This window comes from Marmota monax, unplaced genomic scaffold, assembly GCF_021218885.2.
Source record: "Marmota monax isolate L192 unplaced genomic scaffold, Marmota_monax_Labrador192_F-V1.1 WCK01_AAM20220418_F8-fsc00012, whole genome shotgun sequence".
Taxonomy (NCBI): Eukaryota; Metazoa; Chordata; class Mammalia; order Rodentia; family Sciuridae; genus Marmota; species Marmota monax.
The window spans coordinates 29,306,852-29,334,795 of NW_026695227.1; the positions used below are offsets into that span (position 1 = coordinate 29,306,852).

Genomic DNA, 27,944 nt, shown 5'->3' on the forward strand with positions numbered 1-27,944 from the left:
GCAAATATTCCCTTCCATTCTGGGGAAAAAAAAAAGTCTTATTTTCTTGAGAAGTCTTTTTACCCCTTAACACACATACACACTGGGGATTGAACCCAGAGGTACCAAGCTACATCCCCAGTCCTTTCTATTAATTTATTAATTAATTAATTATTGAGATAGGGTCTTACTAAGCCACTGAAGCTGGCCTTGAATTTGTAATCCTCCTGAGAGAGCTTCCCAAATCATTGGGATTACAGGTACCACCACACCCTGCCTTTTCATTTTCTTGATGGTATTATTTTTAACACAAAAGTTTTTACTTTTTGTAGTAAAATGGTTTTATCTCCTATTCACTTTCATTCTTATTGCTTGAGGCTGGAATGTATAGGGGCAGAAACAAAAGTAAGCACAAGGAAGGATTGTAGAAAAAGCAAGAACAGATAGAGAGGCACTGGACCAAACATTGAGTAGAACAAGGGATGGAGAGAAGGAGATCTGTGTGAGGAATGCACTTCTTGCTCCTAGAGCATGTATGTGACCCATGTTCCCAGTGTGGATCCTGTTTGCTGAGTCCCACAGACATGCTTTACTTACAGACTGCCAGAATCCTGCACTCCTCCTACTGCAGGTTTTGAAAGGGGCTATCACAGCAGCGTTCTTGTCTTGGCACTTCCTTCTGAGTTAGCTAGCTGAAATTTTCATATTTTCTATGAGAAAGATAATGCAAATATTGAGAAAGTTTTAAGGTTTGTCTGTAGAAAATACCAGTAGTCAGTGTTTCTCAAAGGTAGGGACTCTATTCCATTTATCTTTTCATTTTTCAGCACTCAAGACAAAACTTCAAGGCTCACAGACTCCAAATAAATGTTTGCTGAAAGAGTGATAGAGGTAGGATAGGGCCAGAGGGGAGGTTTTATTATAAGTTGCTGAAGATGTTTGAATGCAGAGTCTCAGGCAGTGTGGGTAGGAAAAAGTTAACTCTGCTGAAAACAAGAGAAGCAATTAAATACTTTCTGATTCTCGTTAGGCACAGGAGCCGATGGCTCCCAAGATTTATATGAGGTCCCCAGGATTTCTTTCGGGAGTGAAGAAACTAAGCCGCTGCCATTTCTGAGCACAGTTCTTAAAGGGAGGAGGAAGAGGAGGAGAAAGGAGAGCAAGGGGAGGCGGAGCCTCCTTGTCAGCATCTGTTAGTGGAGGTTGGGAACTCTCCCCTCTTTCCCCCGCCCTGCTGCCTCCACCTGGCTCCTCCCCGTGTTCGCCAAGTTCCCCTCCCCCTTTCCCCAAGGACAATCTGCAAGAAAGCAGAGACGGAGGAAAGCTAAGACTAAAAGGCAAGAGGGAGGCCTTGGGTGAAGAGCAAAGGAAAAAGCCGAGTTGAGGTGAGAGTGAACGTGCTGGGAGGAGGCGGTGGGGAGAACTGAAGGGAGCAGAGGGGCAAGAAGAAGGGATAGGCATCAGATGCCGGAGTCGAGAGGGGGATGGGTAGCGGGTAGTGGTGAAGAATTCCAGCCTCTTGGTTAATCTCAGCTCGGTTCCGTGGGAATGGGGATGGCTGGTCAGGCGAGGAGTGTCCGACTGCGTTGCCCTTGGCTGCCTGATCCCTTCCCTGGCATTCATCCAACTCAAATCGGGGTACCTATGATGCTGCCTCTCTGTATTCCTGCCCCTCACAGTGCTTATATACACACATGCATGTGTGTGTGCGTGTATTTTGTATATATACACACACACACATGCATAATATCTGTGACTGTCTCTACATGGGTGTCACTTTGGATCTATAAAGGATGCTTATGTATGAGTATGCATGTATTTTTGTGTCCTGTGCCTCTCTTAATTGTCTCAGAGATTCAGGAGAAAATGTGAGCTATTTACAGGTCAGAGCTCCTCATCTTCTAGTTAGGGTGAATTCTCTCCCTTACTGTCACCTCCTTGTGTGGAAGATCCTCGTATGGGTTTCTTTTACCTGTGATGAGCCTTCTGTCCCTGTGATGCGCTCTAAGAATGAATTAGAAGAAAACATTCCGTAAGAGAGATGAGCACATTCAGATGTCTTCTATTCCTTTCTAAATTTGGGGGTTTCTATTTGCTGCAGCCACTCAATCTTTTTTAAGATCAGCAGAAATTTTGATGTTAACATTCTAGCTAAATAAGATAGTGCCTATATTCATGTATGTTTATGTACCTTTCACCATTTGTACTATATGATTTCATATAGTTGTGTGTGAGTGTGTTTTTAGGAGTAGAGAGAATATGGAGGTGTACCTGTATCCAGGGTTACTTGTAATTTTTCATATGGTTGTATTTCTTGTAGTGCATCAGCTCATTAATGCTTTCAACATGTATTTCTTGAGCTCCTTTCGTTTGCACAGATTTCACTAGACTTTGGTAGGTTGTGGGAGGGTTTTAAAAAATGTATGTGATCCCTGTTCTGGAGCAATTTTCAGACTAGTTAGGGAAAGAGACTTTAGCTGTCATCTAGTCCAGTGGTCAGCAAGCTTTTTCTGTTAAAGCTATATAGTATTTTAGGTTTTATAGGCTAGTGGGTCTCTGCTGCAATATCTACACTGTGGTTACAGCAAAGAAACAGCTATAGATAATATGTGAATGAATGAGGATAGTATGGACACTGAATTTATTATTTCTTTTTTCCATACAGGGTCTCTATATGTCACCTAGGTTGGCCTTGACCTCTTGGGTTCAAGGGATTCTCCTGTCTCAGCCTCCCTAGCAGCTAGGCCTATAGGTGTGCACCACTGCACACAGCAACACTGAAATTTGAATTTCTTATATTTTTCACTTGTCGTGAAATACTTTTTGCAACCATTTAAAACCGTAAAAAACCATTCATAGCTTGTTGCCATTCAAAAACAAGAGAATGGCTATATTTAGCTGCAGGCTGCAGTTTGCTGTCCCTTGATCTAGTCCAATCATTTTTTAGTGCAGAAGAAGCAATTAAAATGCCACTAAAGTGGTGTATTTAAGTGCAAAACAGTAATCCAGTTCTGGACAGTATACAGTATGTGATCTAGAGGAGTACAAAGAGAAGCCTTCCTGGATCTTTGGTAATCAGTAAGGTTTAGCAGGTTAGTAAGAGTGCAACTAAGACTGGTCTTAAGTGATGGAGTGGAATATGGATCTGTGGAAAGGACCAGGGTATACTGGACAAGGACAAGAGTGGGGACAAGTAATGCAACATTACTCAAGTTTGGACTTGACTTGTCAGTGCTGATTATGTAGCATGTTTATTAATTTGTGTCTCATAATACTATGTGTGTTTATGTCTATCTTCATATGTGGTCACTGCATGTATTTTATTGACATCTGTGGTCTGTGACCTATGTCTCTAAAAACAACTACCCTGATTTCCCCAGGCACAGGACAGAAACATGAGTTGCCCTTATTGCTAGCTCTTCTTCCTATACTTGAATCCCCTCTCTACTGAAGCCTTAGGGGCCTGTGACCTTCTGATGAAAGGTGTCTCTGATAAAATGAAGAAGGAAACACAGGCAGAGGGAGACCAGCTGTTGTAGTAAGCAATTCAGGCAGAAAGAGGCAGTGAGAATAGAAAAGAGGGAATGGGTATGAAGATAATAAGAAGGGAGAATAAGATTTGGTGTCTGTTTTGATTCTGAGAGGCAAAGAGGAGATGTTTTTTGTTTGTTTGTTTGTTTGATTCCAGGGATTGAACCCAGGGACATTTAACCACTGAGCCACATTCCTAGTCCTTTTTAATTTTAATTTTGAAGCAAGGTCTTGCTAAGTGGCTTGGGGCCTTGCCAAGTTGCTGAGGCTGGCTTTGAACTTACAGTCCTTCTGCCTCAACCTCCTGAGCTCCTGGGATTATAGGCATGTGCCACAGCATCCAGCAGAAGATATGTTTTTAAAATAACAGCTTTTAGCCTGCATAACTAAAAGTGATGATTCTATTGTCATCTTACAGATAGAAAAGTATATCTTATGTGTTCCTTTGAAAGACACAATTCCTAAAAATAAAACTATGAAGGCATCTCCATGACACATGTACATATCTGTGTGTATGTGGCAGTGATTTTTGTGTTAGCTTTCCCATTTGATAGTGTGCAGGTAGAGGGTCAAAACCTGAAGATGAAAGTGAAAGATCAAGAGATGCTCAGGAGGCTGAGCCTGAGAAGGATGGGAAGAACCATACAAAGTCCCTAAGTATTCCTGAGACTGACACCATTAATTTGTAGAAATTCTAATGTGACTTGAATAACCTCAAAGTCTGCTGTCAATTCCATATCATCCAGGCCTGCTCCAGTCAGTCAGTTCCATAACATTCAACCCTAACCTTAAGTCAATTTACCCTTGCTTTTCTGTTTCTACATTGCTGATTCTCAGTCTGCAACCCAAACTTCATCTGATTCCTACCCTTTGCTATAATTCTTCTTTTGATAAAGCGAGAAATCATATTTAGGAATCCTTTTCTCGAGGCCAACTCAGCTTTTTCCCCTCCTTTCTCATTTCTGTTCAGTTTACTGACCTTTTCCCTGGCCTTATCTTATTCTCCAAATAGGTTCCAAATGGGGTGGGAGGGAAAAAGGAGGGATTAGCCAGGACTTCTGCAGTCTTGGGCTTGATTACTGTGACATTTCAGCTTGTCACTCTCTCTGTAAGGGTGTGGCTCTCCTCTGGAAGAAGTCCAAAGCTCCCAGGCTGCACGGCACAGCGTTAGTGTAGTGGGAGAGCCTGACTTGGTAGCTCTAGGCAATCTAATAGAGACACTTCTTGAGTGACCAGCACCTTGATTCAACTGTGTTTTAACTGACCATTATCTTAAATTCTAGAGTGGATCATGACCCACGAAGAGCACCATGCTGCCAAAACCCTGGGGATTGGCAAAGCCATTGCCGTGTTAACCTCTGGTGGAGATGCCCAAGGTAAGGAAGAGGGGGCAAAATATGGCCCCTTGGAATTTCTTGATCCCCTTAACTTGTAGAATAGAACTGTGAGTTCATGGAATTCTGGGTTTTCCTAAAAATTTGTCATATCTAAGTCCCCAAGTATATTTGGATTTTATTTGCTGTACTTTTATTTATTCAAATATTCAAAAAATTTCTTTCAAAGTTTCTCTGAAGATTTAGGGACATTTTGATCTTCTGGTACCTAAAATTGGTGTTTTCTCAAGCAACATTGGAAAGAGACTTAAGAAATAAAATTGTTGGGAAGGCAAAAAGTAGATTCATTTCAAGAACTTGGGAAAGAGTGGGAAAGGGAGGAGACCCAGAGTTGGTATTTCCTGGGCCCCAGATAGACCCTCAGGTATTAACTCTGGTGTCTGGAGAGTTCCTGCACTAACCAGAGCCAGTCAGCACTGCTTTCCCTGGCTTTTCCTCCATTTGCATACATTTAGTCCTTAATCAAATAGGAACAGCAGCAGTTAATAAGTACCAATCCACTGGGGGGATGGAGGGGTAGTAAACAGCCAGAGTGAATCTTTCTCTGGGTTGAGTCTAAGCAACCTAGGTATTATAAAAATCAGATATTTATCAGAGGTGGTGTGATTTTTTAAAAAATCCTTTCCAGTTTGATTTTCTTATATATTCTAGTTTATGATACATAGAAGAGGGGCAGAATCTCTTTGAAAGGGTTACAGGACATGGAGACAGTGATGGAATAAAGAAAGAGATTTCAGCCAGTCTATCCTCCTTGATGCCACTGAACCTAAGCTTTCCTGGTGTGTTAAGTGCCCACTTTGTATACAGTCTATTGTGAAGAAGTGGGTTTCCTTTGAGAACTATAGTTTAATGAGAAAAGATGTTATATATTATTGCAATTCTTATGTAAAGGCACATAAGAAAGAACAAATGAGTGTGCCTTAGCCAAATGGAATCCACTTATATGAGGAAATGATTGGACCCTGGCTGGATTAATCAGGGGAAACTTCATGGAAAAGATAGTTTCAAGAAACTGATTCCTTCATTCAAATACAATGTTTAGAAGAGTGGCTGCCACATCAAAAATGTTCTGTTAATAGAAATGAATTTTTGAGCATCTACTATGCATCAAGCAGGATGATAGGCACTAAGGATGCATCAATGAAAAAGACAATCTTTGCTCTTAAGATATTTCTTATTAGTAAATTAGTAAAGCTAGACTTTGAATATATTTTAAGCTAATGTTTATTTAGTTATATGTTGTGAAGCAGAGAATTATCAAACAAACAAACTGAGCGGGGAGGGCAGTGGCCTGAGTTTAGAAAGTGACCAGATTAGAAATGCAGTGGAGCTGAAGAGACTGCTGGCCTGGTTTCTGTCACTTCTCTCTTCTCCACTGGCAGAACCCCATGCCAGTACTGAGATCTTCAATATAAACTCTTGAATGCTGATGCTGGACCTATGGTAGCTAGGTCCAGGTTTGTTAGGTAGTCAGATCAGGACAAGAGAGCCTGCTAAAAAATTTATGTGACACACACAGTATGAAATGATGAAGGAAAAGAGCTCTTTGGAGAGGGAAAGAGAGAAAAAATGGAAGAAACAAAATGGAAGAAGAAACAAAATAGAAGCCTAGAATTTACCTTGAATCTAAGCACAGACTCAGCCTCTGATCCCAAGCAGTGAAAAATCTCTTATGACTTGCCTGCTATAAGGGAGGAGTCATCTTTCAGTGAAGCAGGGGCTGTAAATAAGCTCATTTCCAGAGGGCTTAGCTGAGCTGAAGTTTGTAAGATTCTGTAATAGATAATACAGTGTAGGAAATATCTCATCTGTGAATCCACATAACATCACAGGAACATGTCCACAGGGACTGAGAGATGTTGAAAATGAAATTCTAGGATGGCAAGGAGGCAAGGTAGAAAACAGCTAGAGGTCCCCACTGAAGGCACAGCTCCACTGTAGAAGTGGCCTGTACAGAGATAAATTTGATGGGCACTAGTTATCCCAGGGAAAAAGCACAGAAATGTGTTTTTTTCCCCTAGAGACTCTGTGCCACCTGGGAAAGTGAGATTGATTCTATAAAATCCATAGAGGCCACAACTCTGAGCTCAGCAAACTAGAAGTAGAGAAATAATCAGACATCCTAAGCTCAAAAAGCAAGATTTCTAGGATGCTGGGCTGATTAAATGCCAAATCCTAATTCTTTCCAACTCAGGAAAGAGAAAGGTTCCAGCCTCCCTAAACCGGGCCACTTTTAGCCTAATGAAATCAGCATATCCTCAGGTACATTGGCACATGCCTGTAATCCCAGCCTGAGGCAGGAGGATTACAAGTTCCAGGTCAGCCCAGACAATTTGGTGAGACTCTATTTGAAAAAAGAGAGAGAGAGAAAGAAAAAAAAAAAAGTGGAGGCAGGGGTGGTGTAGAGCTGAGGATCTAGCTCAGTGTCCTTGGATTCAATCCCTTGTACCAGTCGTAGTCTCACATCAGCATATCCTGCCCCTGGAAAGGACCCCAGTCATCTGCTGTAGCCCTCTGTCTCCAGATAGGCAGTCATTCCAAATGCATGATTATCCTACTTTTAAAGGTTCACAGGAACAGGGATTCCATTACCTCTCTGGATTGCTATTCTAGAGTTATAATTTTTAGTCACATATTTACTAGAAAGTGCAATTCACATCTAACAAACATTTATTCCTAGTAATTTAGAAAATTTTATTCAGAGTGCAGGTAGAAAGAAACTTCTTTAACATCAACTTTCAAAAAAGTTATGATGAAATCCTTTATTGGTTTTTCTTTATCTAGTTGCATAAAGACCCATCACCCATAGCTCTTCTCCCCCAAACTTCTTCCCAATAGGCTGTAATTGGAGACTCCAAACTACGTGCTTATAATGTTCTCCAGAGCCTTTCCTGGCTGTACCCAGGATGCCTTCTGTTTGGTGCCTGTAATCTTATCCTTCGTCTTACTTCTAATAAGTCAGGCAGCTGCTCATAGAGAGTTATTTAGGGCAACATGGAACAGCCAAGGAGAGTTTGGCTAGGATGACTTGGGGCCAGACTAGGCCAGTAAGGTTGGATAGAAGAGACCAAAGAATTGCTGAGTTCCTTGATATAAACTATCTATACAACCCAGTCTGATTTTTAAGGATACAGAGGTTTGAGGCAGATACAGGAGTGAAAAGTGAGTCTTAAAACTATTTCTAAGAAAACTCTCATTCAATATAGAGGCAGGAAGGATGACATCTGGAGGTTGTAAGTTTGAGGTAAAAAGAAGGTAGAGGAGGGAGAGAAGAGAAAGAATCCTCCTTATTGTGGGATTTTTCTTATGCCCAACAGATTTCGATATTTTTGCCCATTATGTATTGTTTGCTTTACACTGAAAACCTTTAAGTCATTTGTTTCTCTTTAGCCACTCCCCTCCCCACCCTTCTACTCATCTTGGGAGAAGAAAACTATATTCCATCCTATACATTTCAGATTAACATTTATTCCCTATTTCCTAAAATTACAGATTCACATTCCAGAACTCCAGGTATCCAATGGAGAATCTCATAGGCCTTGTGATGGGTTCTAAAGCAAACAGTAGTTTCATATGTGTTCTAATCTTAATGAACTGACTTTATTCATCTCTCCTAAAGTATCAGTGGCTTTGTGTTGACTCTTTGTTCCTTTCACACACACAGGGTTTTTCTAAAGCTTTTCAGAAGCCCTCTCCTCCCTCCACAGACTTTTTTGTTTTTCATTCAAACTAAGTATATGAACTCAGATGTCTAAATTTCATAGGGCTTTGCCTTAGTGATGTCATAAGTATGCTGTGACATCCGGGCTCACCAGTGCCTCTTGTTGATAAGCCCAACCATCCAGTCCATATCTGAGATCAATTATCAGAAGCATTTGTCATTGTTCTCACTTCTTAAAACTGCTCCCACTTGACTTTCAAGACATTGCTAAGCCCGGGTTCTCCTTTTGTCTTTGTTTTCTTTATGGAATCCCATATGGTTGATTTTCCTCAGGGTTCAATTCCTTGCCCTTTTCCTTCTGATTCTGTATATTCTCTTGAGACCATCTCTTCAAAGTCCACGGGGATGTCCCATAAGAACATCAAACTTGCATATTCCAATATGAATGCATCATCCCCACTCCTACTTTCCCCAAACAAACCCTGGCTCAGCACAGATAGTGGTACCACAGCTTGACCCTTTGCCTAAGTCAATGTGGGGAAGTTCCTCCTTGGTCTCCAACACCTTGAAGTTTAATCACGTTGCTGATTAGATAGAGTCCTTCCTGTTGTTTCTGTTTCCTAGTTGGCTTCCGTCCCAGTATCTGTTTTGTCCAAACTCTGTTCTAGTGCAGTTCCTCCTCATGTCTTCTGTAGGATGCCAGAGAGCCTCTAATCCTAATGACACCTCTCTCAAGCTGCCTGTCACACTGCTGCCAGAGTTATCTTTCTGATAATGTAGATCTCATCATGTCCCTCTGCTCTCAAAATTCTTCAGAAATTCATTGTCTGCAACTTTTTTTGTGTGTGGGAGAGGAGGGGCCACAGACTTCACTTTAAGAATTAAATGAAAACTATGAACCTTCTCCTAAAAGAAATGTCCATGCTTACAAAACTTTTCATCTAGTTTTGTGGGGTTCACAGATTCCCTGAAACTCCTCATTCAGGGATCCTCAAGCCCTGGCCCACAGAATAAAAAGCCATACTTCTCCATGTGTTATTTGGGGTCTATCCACCTGTGTAGCTTTAATTCTTGCTTCATATCTTACATTTTACTCTTTAATTACTGAATTACCTCAGGTTATTTCTTGACTCTGACCTTTGTTTATGCCTAGAACACTTTTCCTCAAACTGTCTACCTGAGAAAAAGATTTAAAGGGAAATTGTCCCATACATCTCTGGACAAATGTTATATTTTCTGACTTCCTCCTGGCAGGTGTAGATGCTCTTTGTTCTTGTTCCCACTGCACTTTGTAAATATCTCTTTTTTTCAGGATCAGTATGCCATATTATAATTCTTCACATGTTGAGGACCATCATCAGATCCTTTATTTTTGTTTTCCCAGAGGCTGTATTGCTCATTGCCGTATCCCCAGTGCCTAGCATGGTGCCAATTCAGTTAATATTTGTTCATTGAGCAAATGCATCCTCAATTTGATTTGGAGCTAATAGCCATGTAATAATATGTCAGCCTGAAGAGAGAAAGAGAGAGAGAGAAGAAAAAAATAATCTTGTCCTTTTTATTCTGTCCTGGATAGCTTGGGTTATTCAATAGTTTATAATGACTTTGGATTATTCAATAGTTTGTAATACAGTCTAGAGCTGCAGATTTTTCCAATTGCTGCTTCCCTGGTGCTTTTTTTTAAAAAAATTAATTTGTTATATATGACAACAGAATGCATTATAATTCATATTACATATAAAGCACAATTTTTCATATCTCTGGTTGTACACCCTGTTGCTTAATAGTATATTTCTTCAGACAGGGTTTGAGGACCATTTGGATAGATTTTAGATTGAAAAAAAAAAATGTACTAGGATATCTGAGAGAGGGCAGCTAAAATGGTTCATGCAAAGTTGATCCATCATATCTCTAAGATACTTTAGCATCTTCTGGAACCCCTCCTCATATGGCAAGGTAGGACAGGGATGTCTCCCATTTCTTACCAATAAAACTGTGTTCAGCACGGTCCAGTATTCAATAGCATTGTTCCAGATATGGAACACACATATGGGACACCCACTGCATGTTGTGTATTGGTACGGGTTTACTACTCTACAGTGCTTCTAGAAAAAAGTTTTTATCATTGAGCAGCTCTAGGAAAGGGATGCTCCTCATCTGTGAAAAGGGAAAAAACTCTCCTCTCCATTATAAGTGGAAACAGAGAGTGTAAATTGCAGAATATTTTTAAGTTCCCCACACACATCTTAATGTACAGGGCCACAGAAGAAGGTCAGCAAGTCTCTGTTGACTAATTGAGTGAATACCAGAAGAAGGCCATGAAAGAATGAGTTCCCCACGGATTCTGTACATTTGGTCACAAACATCTTCCGGCAGTGTGTGAGCCAGAGGATCACAACTGTGTGCACATATTGAAACGTAGACCAACTCAGATGACACTAAACAGCTCTGTTTGTGTGTGTGTGTGTGTGTGTGTGTGTATCTAGATTGAAAGAATCCACCATCCAATAATAGACATACTCCTGAACAGATTTGATGCATCAAGTCGTGAACCACAGAAAGTCATGTCTTTCCCTGAAAAGCCTACTACAGCTGGATGGATGTCTCAATTCAGTTCAGAGAGCAAGGAGAAGCCTAGTCTAACTATTGAAATTAGTAGGGCATGGCATTGTAGTCAAGAAGATACTATTTAGGACTTGGACTCAAATGTGAACTTTATATAGTATTAGTTCTATGACCTTGAACTGTTAGAGCTTCAGTTTCCAAATCTGTAAAATGGGGACAACTCCAGGGTTGTGGATAGGATTAAACGAGATAATATTTGACCATTTCTTAGTAGTGTCTAACCTATAATATGCATTCAAGAAAGTGCTTGCTTATTGCTGTTTTTATCCCTCAGATTGCCCTGGCATAGAAAAGTCTTGGGAAAGACAGGATTTTTAGGGGGAAAGGCAATAGAATATCTGGAGCTTCATCCACATTAAATGCAATAATTGAAGGCAAGGAGACCAAAAGACTTGGATAAGTAATGTACCTTAGCTTTAGAGAAAAGGGCTTACTCTATTCTTTAGCCAATTGTAGTGTCTTTGGATTCCAGGGCTGCTTGTCTTAGGAGTAACCTCTCTCTGACTTGTCTTCCCTCCTTGCAGGAATGAATGCTGCTGTCAGGGCTGTGGTTCGAGTTGGTATCTTTACTGGTGCCCGTGTCTTCTTTGTCCATGAGGTTGGTTTTCTACTTTGTATCCTGTTTTTCTTTCTCCGTTCCCTACTTTGTACTCTTATTTTTATTTCTCTGTTCCTTGCTTAATCTGCCTCCCACTGCCTTCCCACTTTATTTTTCTTTACCTCCCAGTTACATTGCTATTTTTCTTTTCCTTGGCTCTCTACCTTCATGAGTCACTCCTTCCCACTCTTGGCTCAAATAATGATGCAGGGACCCAGACTTCTGCAAACTGGGTCCTCATGTTGCCTATTCAATTTAAAGGAAGAAGGATGTCTTCCCAAACACTAAGAAAAACCGAAATGGGTAGTATTTATGGGAAATTTAGTGTCTCCAGGGGCAAAGCCCCAGAAGGGGGGAGGTTTTACTATGTTTCTGAATTTGCTTGATTTTCTGACGTTCTCGCTCCTCCTTCATCCCCTTCTCTCAGTTCCCTCTTGTGCTTCAACCACCCTTCTTTCCTATAAAGTCTATCTCCCCTTCTTCTCTCAAACTGTATGGTCTTGTAATAAGTCATATTTCTTCCTTCCCTACTGCCACTATCCCCTTTTTCTTTTCCTCTACTGTTATTCAAACAATCCATTATCTAATTCCCCTTGGGAAGCAGATTTGAAGAAATAGGTTGAGCCCAAAATAAAATAAACTAAGATTCAATATTAGGAAGGACATTCTGATGTTTTAAAATGGGAGAAACTAGAACAGATTATTGAAAAAAATGTACGACTCCTTCCTTGGTCTGTGTTAAATATGATAGCATCTTATACATCAAGGATCACTAATGGGGTAAGATGACTTGATTCCCATAGATCTCTTCCCAAGGGTCTTGTCTTGGTCCTAAAAATTTAGGGGGAAGTCACATAGAGACTGAATGGCTGTAATGTGCTCCACAGGGTTACCAAGGCCTGGTGGATGGTGGAGATCACATCAGGGAGGCCACCTGGGAAAGTGTTTCCATGATGCTTCAGCTGGTATGTTCTAAAGAACTCCTGTCCTTATTTGTCTTTTTCTAGTCTCCCAAATTTCCTGACATGTGGTTTGATGTGAAGGGATTCAGTGACAAGAGAGGGCTTACATTTGCCCTTTACTCCTTGCATTTGAAAACATCACTCTGGTTTCGTGGGGTAGAAAGGGGTGGGAGAATGATCACAGGACAGTTTGCTCTTTAAGGAAAGGTCACAAGCAAGACTTGGAACTGGCACATAAACAAGTTCTACTGTGGGGTCACGGGGAAGGTCTGGCCCTGAAAATAACCTTACTAGAGGACTGGAGCCAGAAGCAGAGCTGAAATCTGCCAGTCCTCATGAGATGAAGAGGTAACCTGAAACCAGGTTTAAGAGGGCAAGAGCCTCTTGGAGCCTTAAAAATAAATAAATAAAAAAAAATAAAAATAAAAAGTCTAGAAACATACCATGTTTTTATATCCATAGCCCTTTATGCTATTTACTTCTAGTCATTTTAGACTTCTTTTAATCTGTCATCCACTGTGGGCTAGCCCAGTAGAAATATAACCATTTACTAAAAAATTGACAAATTACATTTGTATTCCTATTCTTCACCTAAATCCCATAAAAACCCACAGGAAGAAATTTAATGTTCAGTGCCTGGTGAAGGCTCTGTATAGGCAATAGTGCCTGTCATATGGTGGCCTGAGAATGAGCCAGAATTCTCCACCCATTACACCAAAGTCATGGATGCCTGGGAGCATATATATGATTCATGAAAATGCTAAGTCTACTTACCTATCTTGGTGAATCTGTAAGTGTCTGGTAACTTATGACTTTCTGTACCCAGACCTATTTTTTTTTGTGAATACCTGAGTATTATAGCTCCTGGCACTAGCACCATAGATCCCAATTTGCTAAGAGGAATGACATTTCTAATGTCAGTTAGAAATCAGTGTGATAGAGAGGAAAAAAAAAATACTGGAATGGATTCCTAATAATAATTTGGACACGATCCAATAATGTCAGGTCATTGTTGAAAATTTCCAAAGCCAGCTGAGCATGGTAGTACACACTTGTAATCCCAGTGGCTCAGGAGACTGAGAGAGGAGGATCGTGTATTCAAAGCCAGCCTCAGCAATTTAGCAGCCCAAAGCAACTCATCAAGACCCTGCCTCAAAATAAAATATTAAAAAGGGCTGGGATGTAGCTCAGTGGTCTAGAAGTCACCAGATGTATGCATTCCCTTATTCTCTATGAAGATAGATACTTTGATGATAAAGTCTTCAGTAAAATGGGTTAATCTTAGCAGTCTTCTAAGGTGTGTGGCAGAATATAGGAATAGTCCCTTTATGTCTCAGCATCATTTCCCTATTCTTTGGAAGGGACAGATGACTTAGTGATATTAGGGAACTTCCTAGGGAGTCACATAGTTGTGTCAGCACAACACAGCGTTGGAGTGCAGAAAATCTTAGTATTTTGAGTCTAAACTTGGCTGTCATCTGGGGAGCTGACTTCTACCTTTCTCCTCAAGGGAGGCACAGTGATTGGAAGTGCCCGGTGCAAGGATTTTCGGGACCGAGAAGGACGACTCAGAGCTGCCCTCAACCTGGTGAAGCGTGGGATCACCAATCTGTGTGTCATTGGGGGTGATGGCAGCCTCACTGGCGCTGACACTTTCCGTTCCGAGTGGAGTGATTTATTGAGTGACCTCCAGAAAGCTGGTGAGAATTATTTATATCAGCATTACTGTTTGTGTGAGTGTGTGTGTGTGTGTGTGTGTGTGTGTGTGTGCGCGCGCGCGGCATGCATGTACATGTAAGGGGAAGTACCCTTAACCCCCATTGGAGTAAAAGTTAACCAGACACAAATAGGCAATCTTTGCTTTCTTCTCTTTTGCCATTGCTTATAATTCCCAGTGGCCATAGTTTTTTCTCTCCAGTGTTCTACTCTGTGGGCATGCCAAGTATTTTAGCCAGGGGTTCCTGGTTTGCTTCCTACTGTAGGTAAGATCACACCTGAAGAGGCTACAAAGTCCAGCTACCTGAATATCGTGGGCCTGGTTGGCTCAATTGACAATGACTTCTGTGGTACTGATATGACCATTGGCACTGATTCTGCCCTGCACCGAATTGTAGAGATTGTAGATGCCATCACTACTACTGCTCAGAGGTAAAGGAGTATGGTGGTTGGGACAGACAAGGGTTAGAGGCTAGTAAAAATGAAAGTGTTTGGGTTATGGCCAGTTTTCTGGGGGCTAGAACACTGTTTTAACAAAGAATTACCCCTTAGAACACTGGAGTTACATTGCTTCCTAAATGCTCCAAGATTTGCCTTTTGCCACTCTTCAATCTATTATCCAAACATAGCTCTGAGGTCTTGATCATACCTGTGGCTGTCTCCTAAATGTCTGCTGCCCAGGCTGAAACAAATCCAGGGGCCCCAAAACCTGAGCTAACCTCAAGATTGTAGATGCCATAAGCACCACTGCTCGGAGATAAGCTGATGGAAGTGAGGGTAAGGCAGGATAGAAGGATGTGTTTAGAACTAAAGAATACAGTTTGCCTCAGGGTAATCCTGCAGGACTCCAGTTTAGTCTAGTACCTCCTTCCTTCCTTCCTTTCTCCCTCTTTCTCTCTCTCTTTTCTGACCCATCTCTTTTTGGAATAGAAAGACATGGGAGGATACCTTGTAGCTAAAATGTTTTCCCTAGGTCTTCCTGGTCTCTGCAGCATAAATGCATTTCCCAGAGGTTAATTAACCTAGATGTGGGTGGCAACTTGATCATGGCTATAGGGAAACATGGGCTCTATAAATCCTGTGTCTGTCTTTCAGCCACCAGAGGACATTTGTGTTAGAAGTGATGGGTCGCCACTGTGGGTAAGATCCTCATCCTAAACTGCTTATTCCAAGAACCCAGAAATGTACCTTTCCTCTTCCTAGAGAGTCCAGTGAGGTCTCTCAGTAGTAGCATATCTGGAGGTTACAAGCTCCTTGGGAACCCTGGCCCTGCCTTTGCTCTGGCTCCATTACTTACCTAGATATGCATGTGTGCACAGGCTCAGGTACACACTCAGTGGGAAAGGATGGACGATCTCTGAATAGGAAGCCACTGGGGCATCAAGCATGAATAGAAGGTGCTCTTCAGGGACAGCTTCTCATTGATAGGCCCTGTGCTCTTACCTTATCCCAAGAATGGAATGCAGGATCCCCAGACCTTTCACCAGCTATGGGGATTAGGAGACCTTGTTGGGTAAGGGGAGGTTATTTGTGGAGTATAGTTCCTAGTGCCATGCTTCTGGCTCTCATCTCAGATATCTGGCCCTTGTCACCTCTCTCTCCTGTGGGGCTGACTGGGTTTTTATTCCTGAATGTCCACCTGATGATGACTGGGAGGAACACCTTTGTCGCCGGCTTTCCGAGGTACTGGCACTTTATTTTTCTCTTAAAAAAAATCCTTCACCCTATTCCATGGATGGTCCATTTGCCATCCATCAGTTTCATTCCATTGACCACTTCTCCTTCTGTTCTTGACTAGACAAGGACCCGTGGTTCTCGTCTCAACATCATCATTGTGGCTGAGGGTGCAATTGACAAGAATGGGAAACCAATCACCTCAGAAGACATCAAGAATGTTCGTACAAGTGAAACTAGAGGGGCTCAGCACCATAGCCACCCCAACCCATTCCCTTAATGGTTTCCGAGTCTGCTGACACTGCATGTCCCCTTGGTTCTTCTGTATATCTCTCTCCAGGTCCCTGTCCCTATTTTCCTCGCACTAGGAACCATTACAAGACAAAAGAAAAGGTCTTGCACTTTTTTACCTTGGTCCCTGCACCCTTTCTCCCCTTGACTTTGTGTGTCCTTTCAGCTGGTGGTGAAGCGTCTGGGATATGATACTCGTGTGACTGTTTTGGGGCATGTACAGCGGGGTGGAACACCATCAGCCTTTGACCGGATCCTGGTAAGTCACAGGGCCTTGTGGTCCTCATGGGTTAGAGCCCTGCTCTCCTATTCCTATAGGGCTTACACCATTGCTCATGTTGCCCTCTACCAGCCTCTAGCTTACAGTGGCCCTTGACACATTCCCATATGCTGAGATTTCTCATCTGTTAATATTATAACAGCCTATAGCTCCCCTATAAGTTGAGGACCAATATCTTAGAGATCTAGGCATCCGTGAAATATTGAGATCTAACTTCAGACAGTCAGTTTGAACCCTCTATTTTAATTTGAAGAAATGCAGTTAATTTCCTTGTTATATCAATTAAGAAGGGAATCAATTTTAAGCCCCAGTAATTCTGTCAATTACTGTAGTGGAACTGTTTCTCTGGAACCAAATAGAATCCCTGGGGTCCTGATGGCAAGAGGAAAAAGTCATCAAACTTTAGATGAAATCTGGGTGGGGAAGAAAAGCCCAGTAAGTTCTTGGCTGCAGTTCTTAAATGTGGAACTCAACCCTGTGATTTGGAAAGTACCCATATATTCTGACTATCTACACTAATCCAATATGAAGAGGCCTGAACCAGACTGTCTTTGCTGCTTGGGGTCCTGCAGGGAAGCAGGATGGGTGTGGAAGCAGTGATGGCACTCTTGGAGGGGACTCCAGACACCCCGGCCTGTGTGGTGAGCCTCTCTGGTAACCAGGCTGTGCGCCTGCCCCTAATGGAGTGTGTCCAGGTGGTAAGTACTGATCCTAACACCCTTCTCACCCTTCATTTTTTTTGTACTGAGGCTGGCTTTGAACATGCGATCCTCTTATCTCAGCTTCCTGAGCCATTGGGATTACAGGCATTTGCCACTGTGCCTGGCCCAACCCCTTCTTCTTCTTCTTTTTTTTTTAATATCTTTTAGTTGTCAATGGACTTTATGTTTATTTATATGCGGTGCTGAGAATCAAACCCACTGCCTCACACATGCTAAGCAAGAGCTGTACCACTGAGCCAGAACCCCAGCCCCCAACCCCTTTTTAATAGTCCCAAGTCCCTGCCTGGGAGCTCAGAGTGTATGAGACCAACTTCTAAGGCCACTGGTACAAGAGTCAATGGAAAGGCAGGATGGTATAGTAAGAGATTCATGGGGGAAAGAACACAGTGAGCTGTAACCCCTCTAGATGTAGGAGCCGTAATATCTCTAAGTCTCAGTTTTCCCACCTGTAAAACATTCCTAAGGAAGATGGGAGACTCTACATCCTTCCTAGTAATAAGCCCCAATATCTCCTAATATCTGACCTTAAACCCTCTTATGTTTTTATTGGAAGAGAAATACAATATCCCTCCTAGAGTCATTAAAAACAGAGTAGCATTATTAAGTTCTGTTGGGTAACTTTGTCTTTACATGATAGCTACCTTGAATTTGTTTCTGTAAACCAACATGGGTTTAGATCCTCCTGGGGTACAGGTACTCACCTTGAGGTTTATTCTAAGGACTGGAGAAAAGAAATCTAAAGGATCTGATGCAGTACCTGGAAAATGTTGAATGCTCAGGAGATGGCAGCTTTTATTGTAGGGAAATCATCCTTTGATACCAGAGTAACCATTGTGGCTGGGAATGAAGGTGTCACACCTGATTATCGGGGCTGGTCTAAATGCTCCCTGTTTGCTAGCTTGCTTCTCTCAGACTCAGGAGTCCCCATGACTTAAAGCTTTACTTCAGGATATGCATCTCCAAAACCTCAAAAGTTAAAGCTCTGACTCAGAGCAGAAAGCAGTGGTGGAGAAACACATGGCAGGTTTCACTCTTTCTTATTTCTGGGGATATTCTTCATTTACTCAGTAGTTTAGAGGCTGGGGAGGTGGGTGTAGAGTGGAGGAAGATGCTATTAGTCTGTGAATACTCTTCCACTGTCTCCATAATTCTAATAAATAAAACATTGGTGTGGCCCTTTTCTTTTGCTGTTCATTATTCAGAAAATTAAGGAGAAATAAAGATTATTTTTCTGTGAGAGTTTGAAGGACCATAGAAAATGTGGGGTGCACGGTAAGCAGGATTCAGTCCCATGCCCAGAAATAGGCAGGATGAGTACAAATGGAAATCCAACTGTGCAGATTGCTGCGCTGGAGTTGTAATTATTGCTGTATTCCTCCCTCAGACCAAAGATGTGACCAAGGCCATGGATGAGAAGAGATTTGATGAAGCCATGAAGCTGAGAGGCCGGTGAGGAAATGACTAGAAGTTTCCTAACTACAGAAATTAGATACCAGAATGAACCCAAAACTCTACATAGGCCTAAGAACAAAATTTGAGCTTCTGCTTCTTCTTTTTATTGTCTCTGCAACAGTTTCTTTCACAAGAAAATTAGCTGTGAGGTGACTAAGAGGCTCATTTCATCCTAGATGCTTTCCCCATGATTGACCTTTTAACTCTGTGTGGGTCCTGGCTAGACCTTAAGTTTCCCTAGGCAAGGGACAGTCTCCTGTGGTGGTGAGCACAACACCTGGGAGAAGAGTGTGCAGGGAGTGTTTGGTGAATGAGTGGGCCCTTTGCAGCCCCTGCACAGTCCTTGCTCTGCCCTGGTTGTGTCCCTAGAGGTTTGTCCTATGGAACTTCACTCTGGGACCAAAACTTCAGGGCTGAATTTCCATGGCTCTGGCCATAAGGAATGGCCTAAAGACAGCCCTGTCCCTTTGTACTTTTTATAGGAGCTTCATGAACAACTGGGAGGTATACAAGCTTCTAGCTCATGTCAGACCCCCGGTCTCTAAGGTACTGATGACTTGCCTTTTTCCTTGACCCTCTCCCTCCTTCAGTCTCTCTTTATGAGGTGCTACCCTTAATCCATGCAACCTGAGTCTTGCCATTTTCCTTGCCCCACTCTAATCTTCCACGCTGGGTACCTGACCCTACTATGATGATTTTCTGTTAGCCATTACTACTTACTGGCTCTGTGATCTTAGTATATCTTAGATGTCTCTAACCCAAGAACTATACCAAATTCAGGGCTATTTTGTAGTATGCAAAGAATAAGAAAGAGGGCTTATGTATTTTATCCTCTGGAAATAATCACATAAATCTAAGCCACCTTTCCATTGGAATAGTGGTTCTCAATACTTAACTGTGTATCAGAATTATCTGGGTTGCTCATTAAAAATGCAGATTCCTAGGCCCTTCCCCCGGATGGGGTTCATATCTAAGGCAGGAGCAGTAATGTGCAGGGTTAATAAGCTCCAGTTGGATGGTGATACAGATAGTCCAAGGATCACACTTTGGGAAACACTGCTCAGAAGAATCCTTATTTGTTACATAATGATGATATCTGGGATCAGGAAAAACAATCTTTATTTATTTGTTTATGGTAAAGAATTTTGCTTCTGTAGTATGAAGTAGTAGTCTATACTAGCATTCCCTGGGAGAGGGATGTGTATTATCATAAGCACACACCCTGATCTCAGGACAATAAAGGATTAAGGCTCTGCTTCTCTTAATAACCTCCTCCTCACTGTGGGGCTTTCTGTCCCCTGCTTCCTCCTGTACAGAGCGGTTCGCATACAGTGGCTGTGATGAATGTGGGGGCTCCAGCTGCTGGCATGAATGCTGCTGTTCGCTCCACTGTGAGGATTGCCCTTATCCAGGGCAACCGTGTGCTGGTTGTACATGATGGCTTTGAGGGCCTGGCCAAGGGTCAGGTATGGGGACTCAACGGAAGGAGGGCACATTTTGGGGGACAAGGGACAGTCACAGGGAAGATCAGTGTAGCAAGGGTGACAGGTTCATGTGTGCCTCTCTGTTCCATACTACTTCCCTCTCCTTTTCTTGGGTTCAATCAGAAGTAAATATTTAATTTTAGGGCAGTGATAACAGGCAGGAACAAATGGGATGAGCCTTTGCAAATATCATCTTGTTTAATTCTCTATCCCAAAGCTCAGCATGGTACCTGGCATAAGAAGGTACTTGTTATCTAGATGAGCAAAAAGGTGGAAGAAGTTCCATGCATTGCAGGGAAAGCCAATGTCTGGTGTTCCTCTTACAATGAAGGAAGACTCAATGAGAGGGATCAGAGCTCAATAAGTGGCATCAGACCTACACATTCCTCATGGTATTCTAGCTGCAATGCAAAAACATGTTACTTTTTCCTGCAGATTGAGGAAGCTGGCTGGAGCTATGTTGGGGGCTGGACTGGCCAAGGTGGTTCCAAACTTGGGACTAAAAGGTAAGGGGCATTGTAGAGCACCTCTTCCCAGTCACCTCTTTAAGATATCCCTTGAACATGTGCATCAGTTCATTAGGTCAGGGCCTGCTTCCACCACCTGTGGTCCAGGTCATTTCCTTTAATCCAGGTCATTTCCCTTAAAGCTCATAGTGGCTTCAGTGAAGGCAGACAGGGCCATCCCCACCTCATGTAGCAGCTCAGACAATTTAGAGCCCAGTGTGTGTCCTTAGATCCGGATAAGAGGGTGGGGAAAGAAGGGATACAAATCAAGAGATTATAAATAAAGCACCATTGTAACTCTGACTTTCTCTCCTTTGATCTTGCCTGTTACTGATCAAACTAGGACTCTACCCAAGAAGAACTTTGAACAGATCAGTGCCAACATAACTAAGTTTAACATTCAGGGTCTTGTCATCATTGGGGGCTTTGAGGTGAGTGCTCCCCACCATTCTTTCCCTCTCCTTCCCACTTCCCCTCTCTTTTCATTCCTGCCCTTTCTGCTGTCTTCTCAGGCATACACAGGGGGCCTGGAGCTGATGGAGGGCAGGAAGCAATTTGATGAACTCTGCATCCCATTTGTGGTCATTCCTGCTACTGTCTCCAACAATGTCCCTGGCTCAGACTTCAGCATTGGGGCTGACACAGCACTAAATACCATTTGTACGGTGAGAGTCCATCACTACTTCCCTTTTGGCTAGGGTTATAATCTCCAGAATGAATGTAGTCCTGGAAAAGGAGCTATTTTTTGGTACTAAACAAGTGGCAATGTTTGAAAAATGCTTCTTCAAACCCAGGCATTCATATGGATTTTAATGGCATCCATTTTCCTCACTGAGAAATGCATCAAATATTACCAATTTTTTTTTTCATTTTCTCAGGTCACACAGCTTAATTACCCTAATCTCAGCAATGTGAAGGATGATAGAGCTTCCTTCCCAGGAGACAAGTTGTGCAGTGTAGTTGACTAATGTGTGCCCTCCCTGAATGCAAGTCTGATGGGGTCCAGAGGCCCTGCCAGCCTGGGCGGATATTGTTCTGGAGTTAAGATAATAGCAAGGGCCAAAGAAATGACAAGAATCAGGTTCCTGACCCTGTCTTTCTATGACTTTCTATCTTTGCAGACATGTGATCGCATCAAGCAGTCAGCAGCAGGCACCAAACGTCGGGTGTTTATCATTGAGACTATGGGTGGCTACTGTGGCTACCTGGCCACCATGGCAGGACTGGCAGCTGGGGCTGATGCTGCCTACATCTTTGAGGAGCCCTTTACCATTCGAGACCTGCAGGTAGATGGCCATCCAGAGCCTGCTAGGTATCTCTCTCCTGCCCAAATCTGTCCCCCAACAGTCCCCACAGTGATTGGAGCAATGGGATTTCAAGATGAGGATGGAGTTGATTGGTCTGTGGAGCCCTATGAAGAATATAAGGAGTGGGGTGCCATGGCACATACCTATAGTCCCAGTGAGTTGGGAGCCTGAGGCAGGAAGATCACAAAATTGAGGCCAGCCTGGGCACTTAGTGAGGCCATAAGCAGTTTACTGAGACCCTGTCTCAAAATAAGATAAAAAAGGGCTGGGGAGGTAGTTTAGTGGGAAAGTACCTCTGGGTTCAGTCCCCAGTACAAAAAAATAAAAGGAGGAAAAAGACTAGAAGGATCTCTGTACAGCCATTCTCCAGTGCAGCCTCATATACTTGACCTTAGCTTGTGTTTCTGGAGTGCACATTTTGAGACAGGTGGCATGTAGATAAGCCCTTTATGTGTGCTTTTTGCATTTTATCATTGTAACAAACTTGTAAAGAAGGTATTTTCTCTATATTACAGATGAGAAAGGTTTAGAAGGGTTAAAACCCTTTTCTAAACTCCTATGTGAGCAGGTAGTTTAACTGCTTAAGAAAGTCAGTGACCTTTCTCTTATATCATGCCACCCTCCAGATTTCTCTCATTACCAATTCACTTTTTTGTGGGGGGATACTGGGAATCAAACTCAGGGGCACTCGACTACTAAGCCACATTCCCAGTCTTATTTTATATTTTATTTAGAGATAGGGTTTCACTTTAGAGACAGTGCCTCGCTTTTGCTGAAGCTGGCTTTAAATTCATGATCCTCCTGTCTCAGCCTCCCATGCCTCTGGGATTACAGGCGTGTGCCACCACACCTGGCACCAATCCATTTTTTGAGGGAGATATTATTTCACCTCTAGGGTAGGGCTCTGATTTGTATTTCACAGAAGGGCCATATGATCTTATTTTCCCAGATTCCAATTTACTGGAGGAGAAGAGAGCCACAGAGTGGAGGTTTAGCAGCAAGCTGAGGGAACTCCCTAATCCAGGATCCCAGCCAATCCCAGCCAGGAATGAGGGAAAGGACTCTGCCTCCTTCATGCCCAACTCAAAGCTCAAGTGAAGGAGCATATTCTGTCCAGATGAGTCACCACTTTACTACAAGCAACCCATGTAAAGACCAATACTATGAGCAGAATCTGTCCTCTAAGGGAAAGGGAATCCAAAACCCTGGACAGGGAGACCAGTAAGGGTGAGGGCTGAAAACTGACAGTTTTTAATGTGCCTACTCCCAAGTTCTGTCTCATTTCAGGTCTTTGTGGAAATTTTAGTCTACACAAAACTTCCTTAAGGACGTAGGCACAGTTCAGGCCCAGGATTATAAATAACTTTCTTCCATGTCTCTCTCCCTTCTTGGTAGAGGCCCGGTGTAGAAGAAAAGAGATTCATGTGGCTTGCCCAACCTTATCCACTCTCAGCTAGGCTTAGGATTTACTATTTTATTTTCAGGCAAATGTTGAACATCTGGTGCAAAAGATGAAAACAACTGTGAAAAGAGGCTTGGTGCTCAGGTACCTCATTTACAATCTGTTCTTAAGTGAAGGAAGAATTAGTCAGGCTTAGGCCCTAACCCACAGAATGGATCCATGGTTAGGATACCCTGAGGAATTCATAGATACAAAAGGTGGGATCCGTATATCCCCTGGGAGGGGGTAGAAAAGGGAAGAACCAGAGCCTATAAAGTCAGAAAGCAGGGATGGAAAGATAAGAGGAGTCACAAGCTTTTGATGTCCACCTGGCAGGAATGAGAAGTGCAATGAGAACTATACCACTGACTTCATCTTCAACCTGTACTCTGAGGAGGGGAAGGGCATCTTCGATAGCAGGAAGAATGTGCTTGGCCACATGCAGCAGGTAGGGAAGATACCCCAGCCATGCCCTTTGCCAGAAAGCCATCACCCCCAACACCTACAGAGGCTTCTACTGACCTCTAATCTGTTGGAGGCCCAGTGCCACCACAGAGCATGGGCCTGCCAATCTCTTACAGCCACAGAATCAAAACATCTTTATCAAGAAATGACCTTAGAGATGATGTGGTCCATCATCTTCATTTAGGATAGCATTCCTTAACCTTTGCATCATTGCCATTTGGAATAATTCTTTGTCATGGGTGGCTGTTTATACATTGTAGGATGGTTGGGCAGCATTCCTGGACTCTACCCAGGAGATGCCAGTAGCACTTTCCCCTTACCCTCAATTTTAACAAAAATGCCTCCAAATGCTGCTGAATGTCCCCTAAGGGGCAAAATCATCTCTAGTTGAGAGTGAATCATTGAGATGAAGAAAATGAGATCCAAAGAGAAGTAATTTTTTCAGGGCCACTCATAGAGCTAGAATGAACCTAGTTAGTGTTTTTCCCACATTACCATCCTGCCTCTCATGAGCAACCTGTTGAATGAGTATTGGCATTTGATGGTATTGGGCTCCATTTCTACTAAGTGGGGCTTCAGGGAAACAACTTCCTTTCTACTAGTGACACTCACAGGTGGTGCAGTGTTCTGAGACTCTCTTCTATCCCAAATGCCCTCAGCTGATGCCTGTTAAGCCTTGAACCTTTTTCTACCCAAAAATGAATTATGTGTCTCACTTTGAATGAACTTACCAGCCCCTGAAGGATGGGGTGTTATTAGATAAATATGAAACCATTTTCTGTTCTTCCTTCCCCTTTTCACTTTTCCACATACTTTCTCTTAGTTCAAAGAAAATCTATATGGTGTTTTATATTATTCTGAAGTTCTACCAAGGGCAGCTAGATTGGGCCTCGAAGAACACTTCTGACCACCGGTGATGGTGACTGACAAAAGCTGCTAAAGATGGGTGGGGAAATAGGACTAAAAAAGAAAGTTGTGGGATTAATCCTCTTCTTTAATTACTGTTGATAAATAGGTGATTCACTTTGAAACTCCACACTATTTCAAGGTATCCTTTCACAGACTTATGAATTCCTATAAACTCAGGGCCCATTCTTTCCTTTTTATCTGTGTATCTAGTTATGTCTGCCACTCCATTAGAGTCCTTCCCTCTAATTTTTAATTCTTTTTCCAGGGTGGGAGTCCAACTCCCTTTGACAGGAATTTTGCCACTAAGATGGGAGCTAAGGCTATGAACTGGATGTCTGGGAAAATCAAAGACAGTTACCGTAATGGTAGGTGGGATAGAGGTTAAGCCCCCTCTGTAGAGGTTGGTTCCCCAGTATAAAAGCTGACTGACCATCCCTTATTACAGGGCGGATCTTTGCCAACACTCCAGACTCTGGCTGTGTTCTAGGGATGCGCAAGAGGGCCCTGGTCTTTCAACCAGTGACTGAACTGAAGGACCAGACAGATTTTGAGTGAGTACATCTACTTTCTAGAGTGGTTCTCTCCCTGGGAATTTCAAGTTCTACTCTCCCCAATCTGTTCACTGTCTGCATTGCTTTTCTTTTAAAAATAATACTTGTAGCCTTACCCACTTTAGATCTGATGTCCATGTCCTAAATGCAGTCTCTGCTCACTTTAAGCACATGCCTATATAAGCCCTTAGTAGAAGTTGATTGGGGTGCTAAAGAACTGTATCATCATTTACCTCATTCTTCTGTAGGCACCGAATACCCAAGGAACAGTGGTGGCTGAAGCTGAGGCCCATCCTCAAAATCCTAGCCAAGTACGAGATTGACTTGGACACCTCAGACCACGCCCACTTGGAGCACATCTCTCGGAAGCGGTCTGGAGAAGCTACAGTCTAGATTTCTTTGGAGTAAGGGGAACAGATTTTTCTGATCATGGTCAGCTCTCCTCTTACTAGATCTAAGTCCATGTTTTCTCCTTGTTTCAGCTCTTTTTTCATTAGGTTTCCTTTTATTCTGTACCTGTAACCATGATCAGCTCTGGCCAGGAGTTGGGAAGGGGGCAGTGAGTAGAATCTAGGTAGACTTGATCATTACTTCTACCCCAGCTTCATCTGTCACACAGGCCAGGTTCCTCTAGTGCTACTGCTAGCTTTCAGCCACTCAGAATTTTCCTAAAAATAAGCTCTATTTATTTCTTTGTGATAACAAAGAGCCTTAGTTCCTTTACTACTTTTACTACAGTGGCAACTATAACTACACTAATAAATGCCAACTGGTCACTGTGCTTTTGGTTCTCCTGTTATCATCTTCACAAGTGGAATGTCATCAGCCTCATCCACCAGACCTACCCATATGAATTATCATGTACACTTTTTTCTTCCTTTTGGATTATTTTCCTGCAGCATTTCTTGGTTCTGTACACAAAGTCCCAGAACACAGGACACTGACTCTCATTCCGCACTAGTCTTTCCTGCATCTCCTGTAGCCAAGAGGACACCTTCATCTCTCATATGTACAAAATTGTTTTTCACCTCTCACCATATACCCATGATCCAGGACTGCATTTTTCCAGCCATCCCACAATCTCTGCTCCTCTAACCAAGCATTCTTCCTTCTCAACTTTTCTTTTATACTCCTTCCTGGATGAAAGCCAGGCTCCATTTGACAGAATCTTCATGGAAAAGACATGTACATTTTGAAATCCTGGAAAACAGAGACACCAGTCCTGGACCTGTTTGGGAGTTGGTTGGAATACTTCTTTAGAAAGATGTTAGTTCTTACTCAGTTGCAGTTTTTCTGTTCTTTTTTTTAAAGAGAGAGTGAGAGAGAATTTTTTTTAATATTCATTGTTTTAGTTATTGGCGGACACAACATCTTTGTTTGTATGTGGCGCTGAGGATCGAACCCGGGCCGCACGCATGCCAGGCGAGCACGCTACCGCTTGAGCCACATCCCCAGCCCAGTTTTTCTATTCTATAATAGCTGCTTCTTCCTCATTACTCAAGTGTCCACATAATGCAGTTGGTCCTGAAGATTGGACTAGAGGCAGTACTGCCATTGACAGGAGAGTGCCCTGTCTTAATGCCAGATTAAGATTAGCTTCCAATAACCAGATTATAGCTCTCAGAACAGGTGTGAACCTTCCTTCCAACCCATGTGGTTTACTCACTCGCCTGATGAAGCAGGGAAGATGCTCACTGTGTTATAGGGAATTCTCTTTAATATATCACTTTTGCTGGCTGTCTAAACTGCCATACTCTTTAAAACAGTTCCAAATAGTGACTGAGAAGTCTTGTTTTCAGAGTCAGAAATTAAAGCAGCCAAATACTCTCTCCAGTTCTTGAAGGGGAAGAGAAATTAACAGTAAACATTAATCTCTGGTAGGTATTTTACATGCTATCACTGAATCCTAAAAATAGCTTTTTATAGGGAGTGGTGGCAAGGATACTACCTAAAGGTGATTAAGTAATGTCTCCCAGGTCTTACAGTTCAGCAAAAGTGGTACTCAAACTCAATTGTTTTCAAAGCCCATCCCCATTCTCAATGCCTCTTCTTCCTTACCGTGCTACCTCAAATTCAGGAAACAATCAGCGCTATGAAAGTGAAGTAAAAGTTCCAGCATTCATCAGAACATTTTAAATGCTAACTGCCATTAATTTATAGCTTCTTTTTCTCGTCTTTAATCCTAGAATTGCTTTTTTGAGAAAAATTACGGAGGGTAGCGGTGTTTAGGTAGAAAGGTAATTAAAGAAGAAAAATGTCACTTTGTAAAGAGGAGAAAAAATAGGATCATAATATGATCTGAAAAAACCGAAAAGGTAGTAAAAACCACTTAAAAACAAAAACCAAAACCTATTAAATACATGCCACTTCCCCAAAAGCTAAAAAGATGTATGAAG

The 27,944-nt window shown here is 42.5% G+C and overlaps 1 protein-coding gene across 1 annotated transcript; it reads left to right on the forward strand.

Annotated features, from left to right (window-relative positions):
• Nucleotides 1-1,207: 1,207 nt before the first annotated feature.
• On the forward strand, nucleotides 1,208-26,329 carry Pfkm (phosphofructokinase, muscle). Its single transcript, XM_046436244.2, has 23 exons — nucleotides 1,208-1,364; nucleotides 4,794-4,886; nucleotides 11,715-11,788; nucleotides 12,676-12,753; nucleotides 14,261-14,450; nucleotides 14,733-14,898; nucleotides 15,562-15,606; nucleotides 16,041-16,149; nucleotides 16,265-16,360; nucleotides 16,598-16,690; nucleotides 17,284-17,409; nucleotides 18,818-18,882; nucleotides 19,368-19,431; nucleotides 20,202-20,351; nucleotides 20,805-20,875; nucleotides 21,219-21,306; nucleotides 21,388-21,540; nucleotides 21,997-22,161; nucleotides 23,667-23,728; nucleotides 23,960-24,071; nucleotides 25,263-25,362; nucleotides 25,443-25,548; nucleotides 25,797-26,329. Exons 2-23 carry the CDS (start codon nucleotides 4,802-4,804, stop codon nucleotides 25,939-25,941), a joined length of 2,343 nt encoding a protein of 780 aa, XP_046292200.1. The 5' UTR covers nucleotides 1,208-1,364; nucleotides 4,794-4,801; the 3' UTR covers nucleotides 25,942-26,329.
• Nucleotides 26,330-27,944: the final 1,615 nt, after the last annotated feature.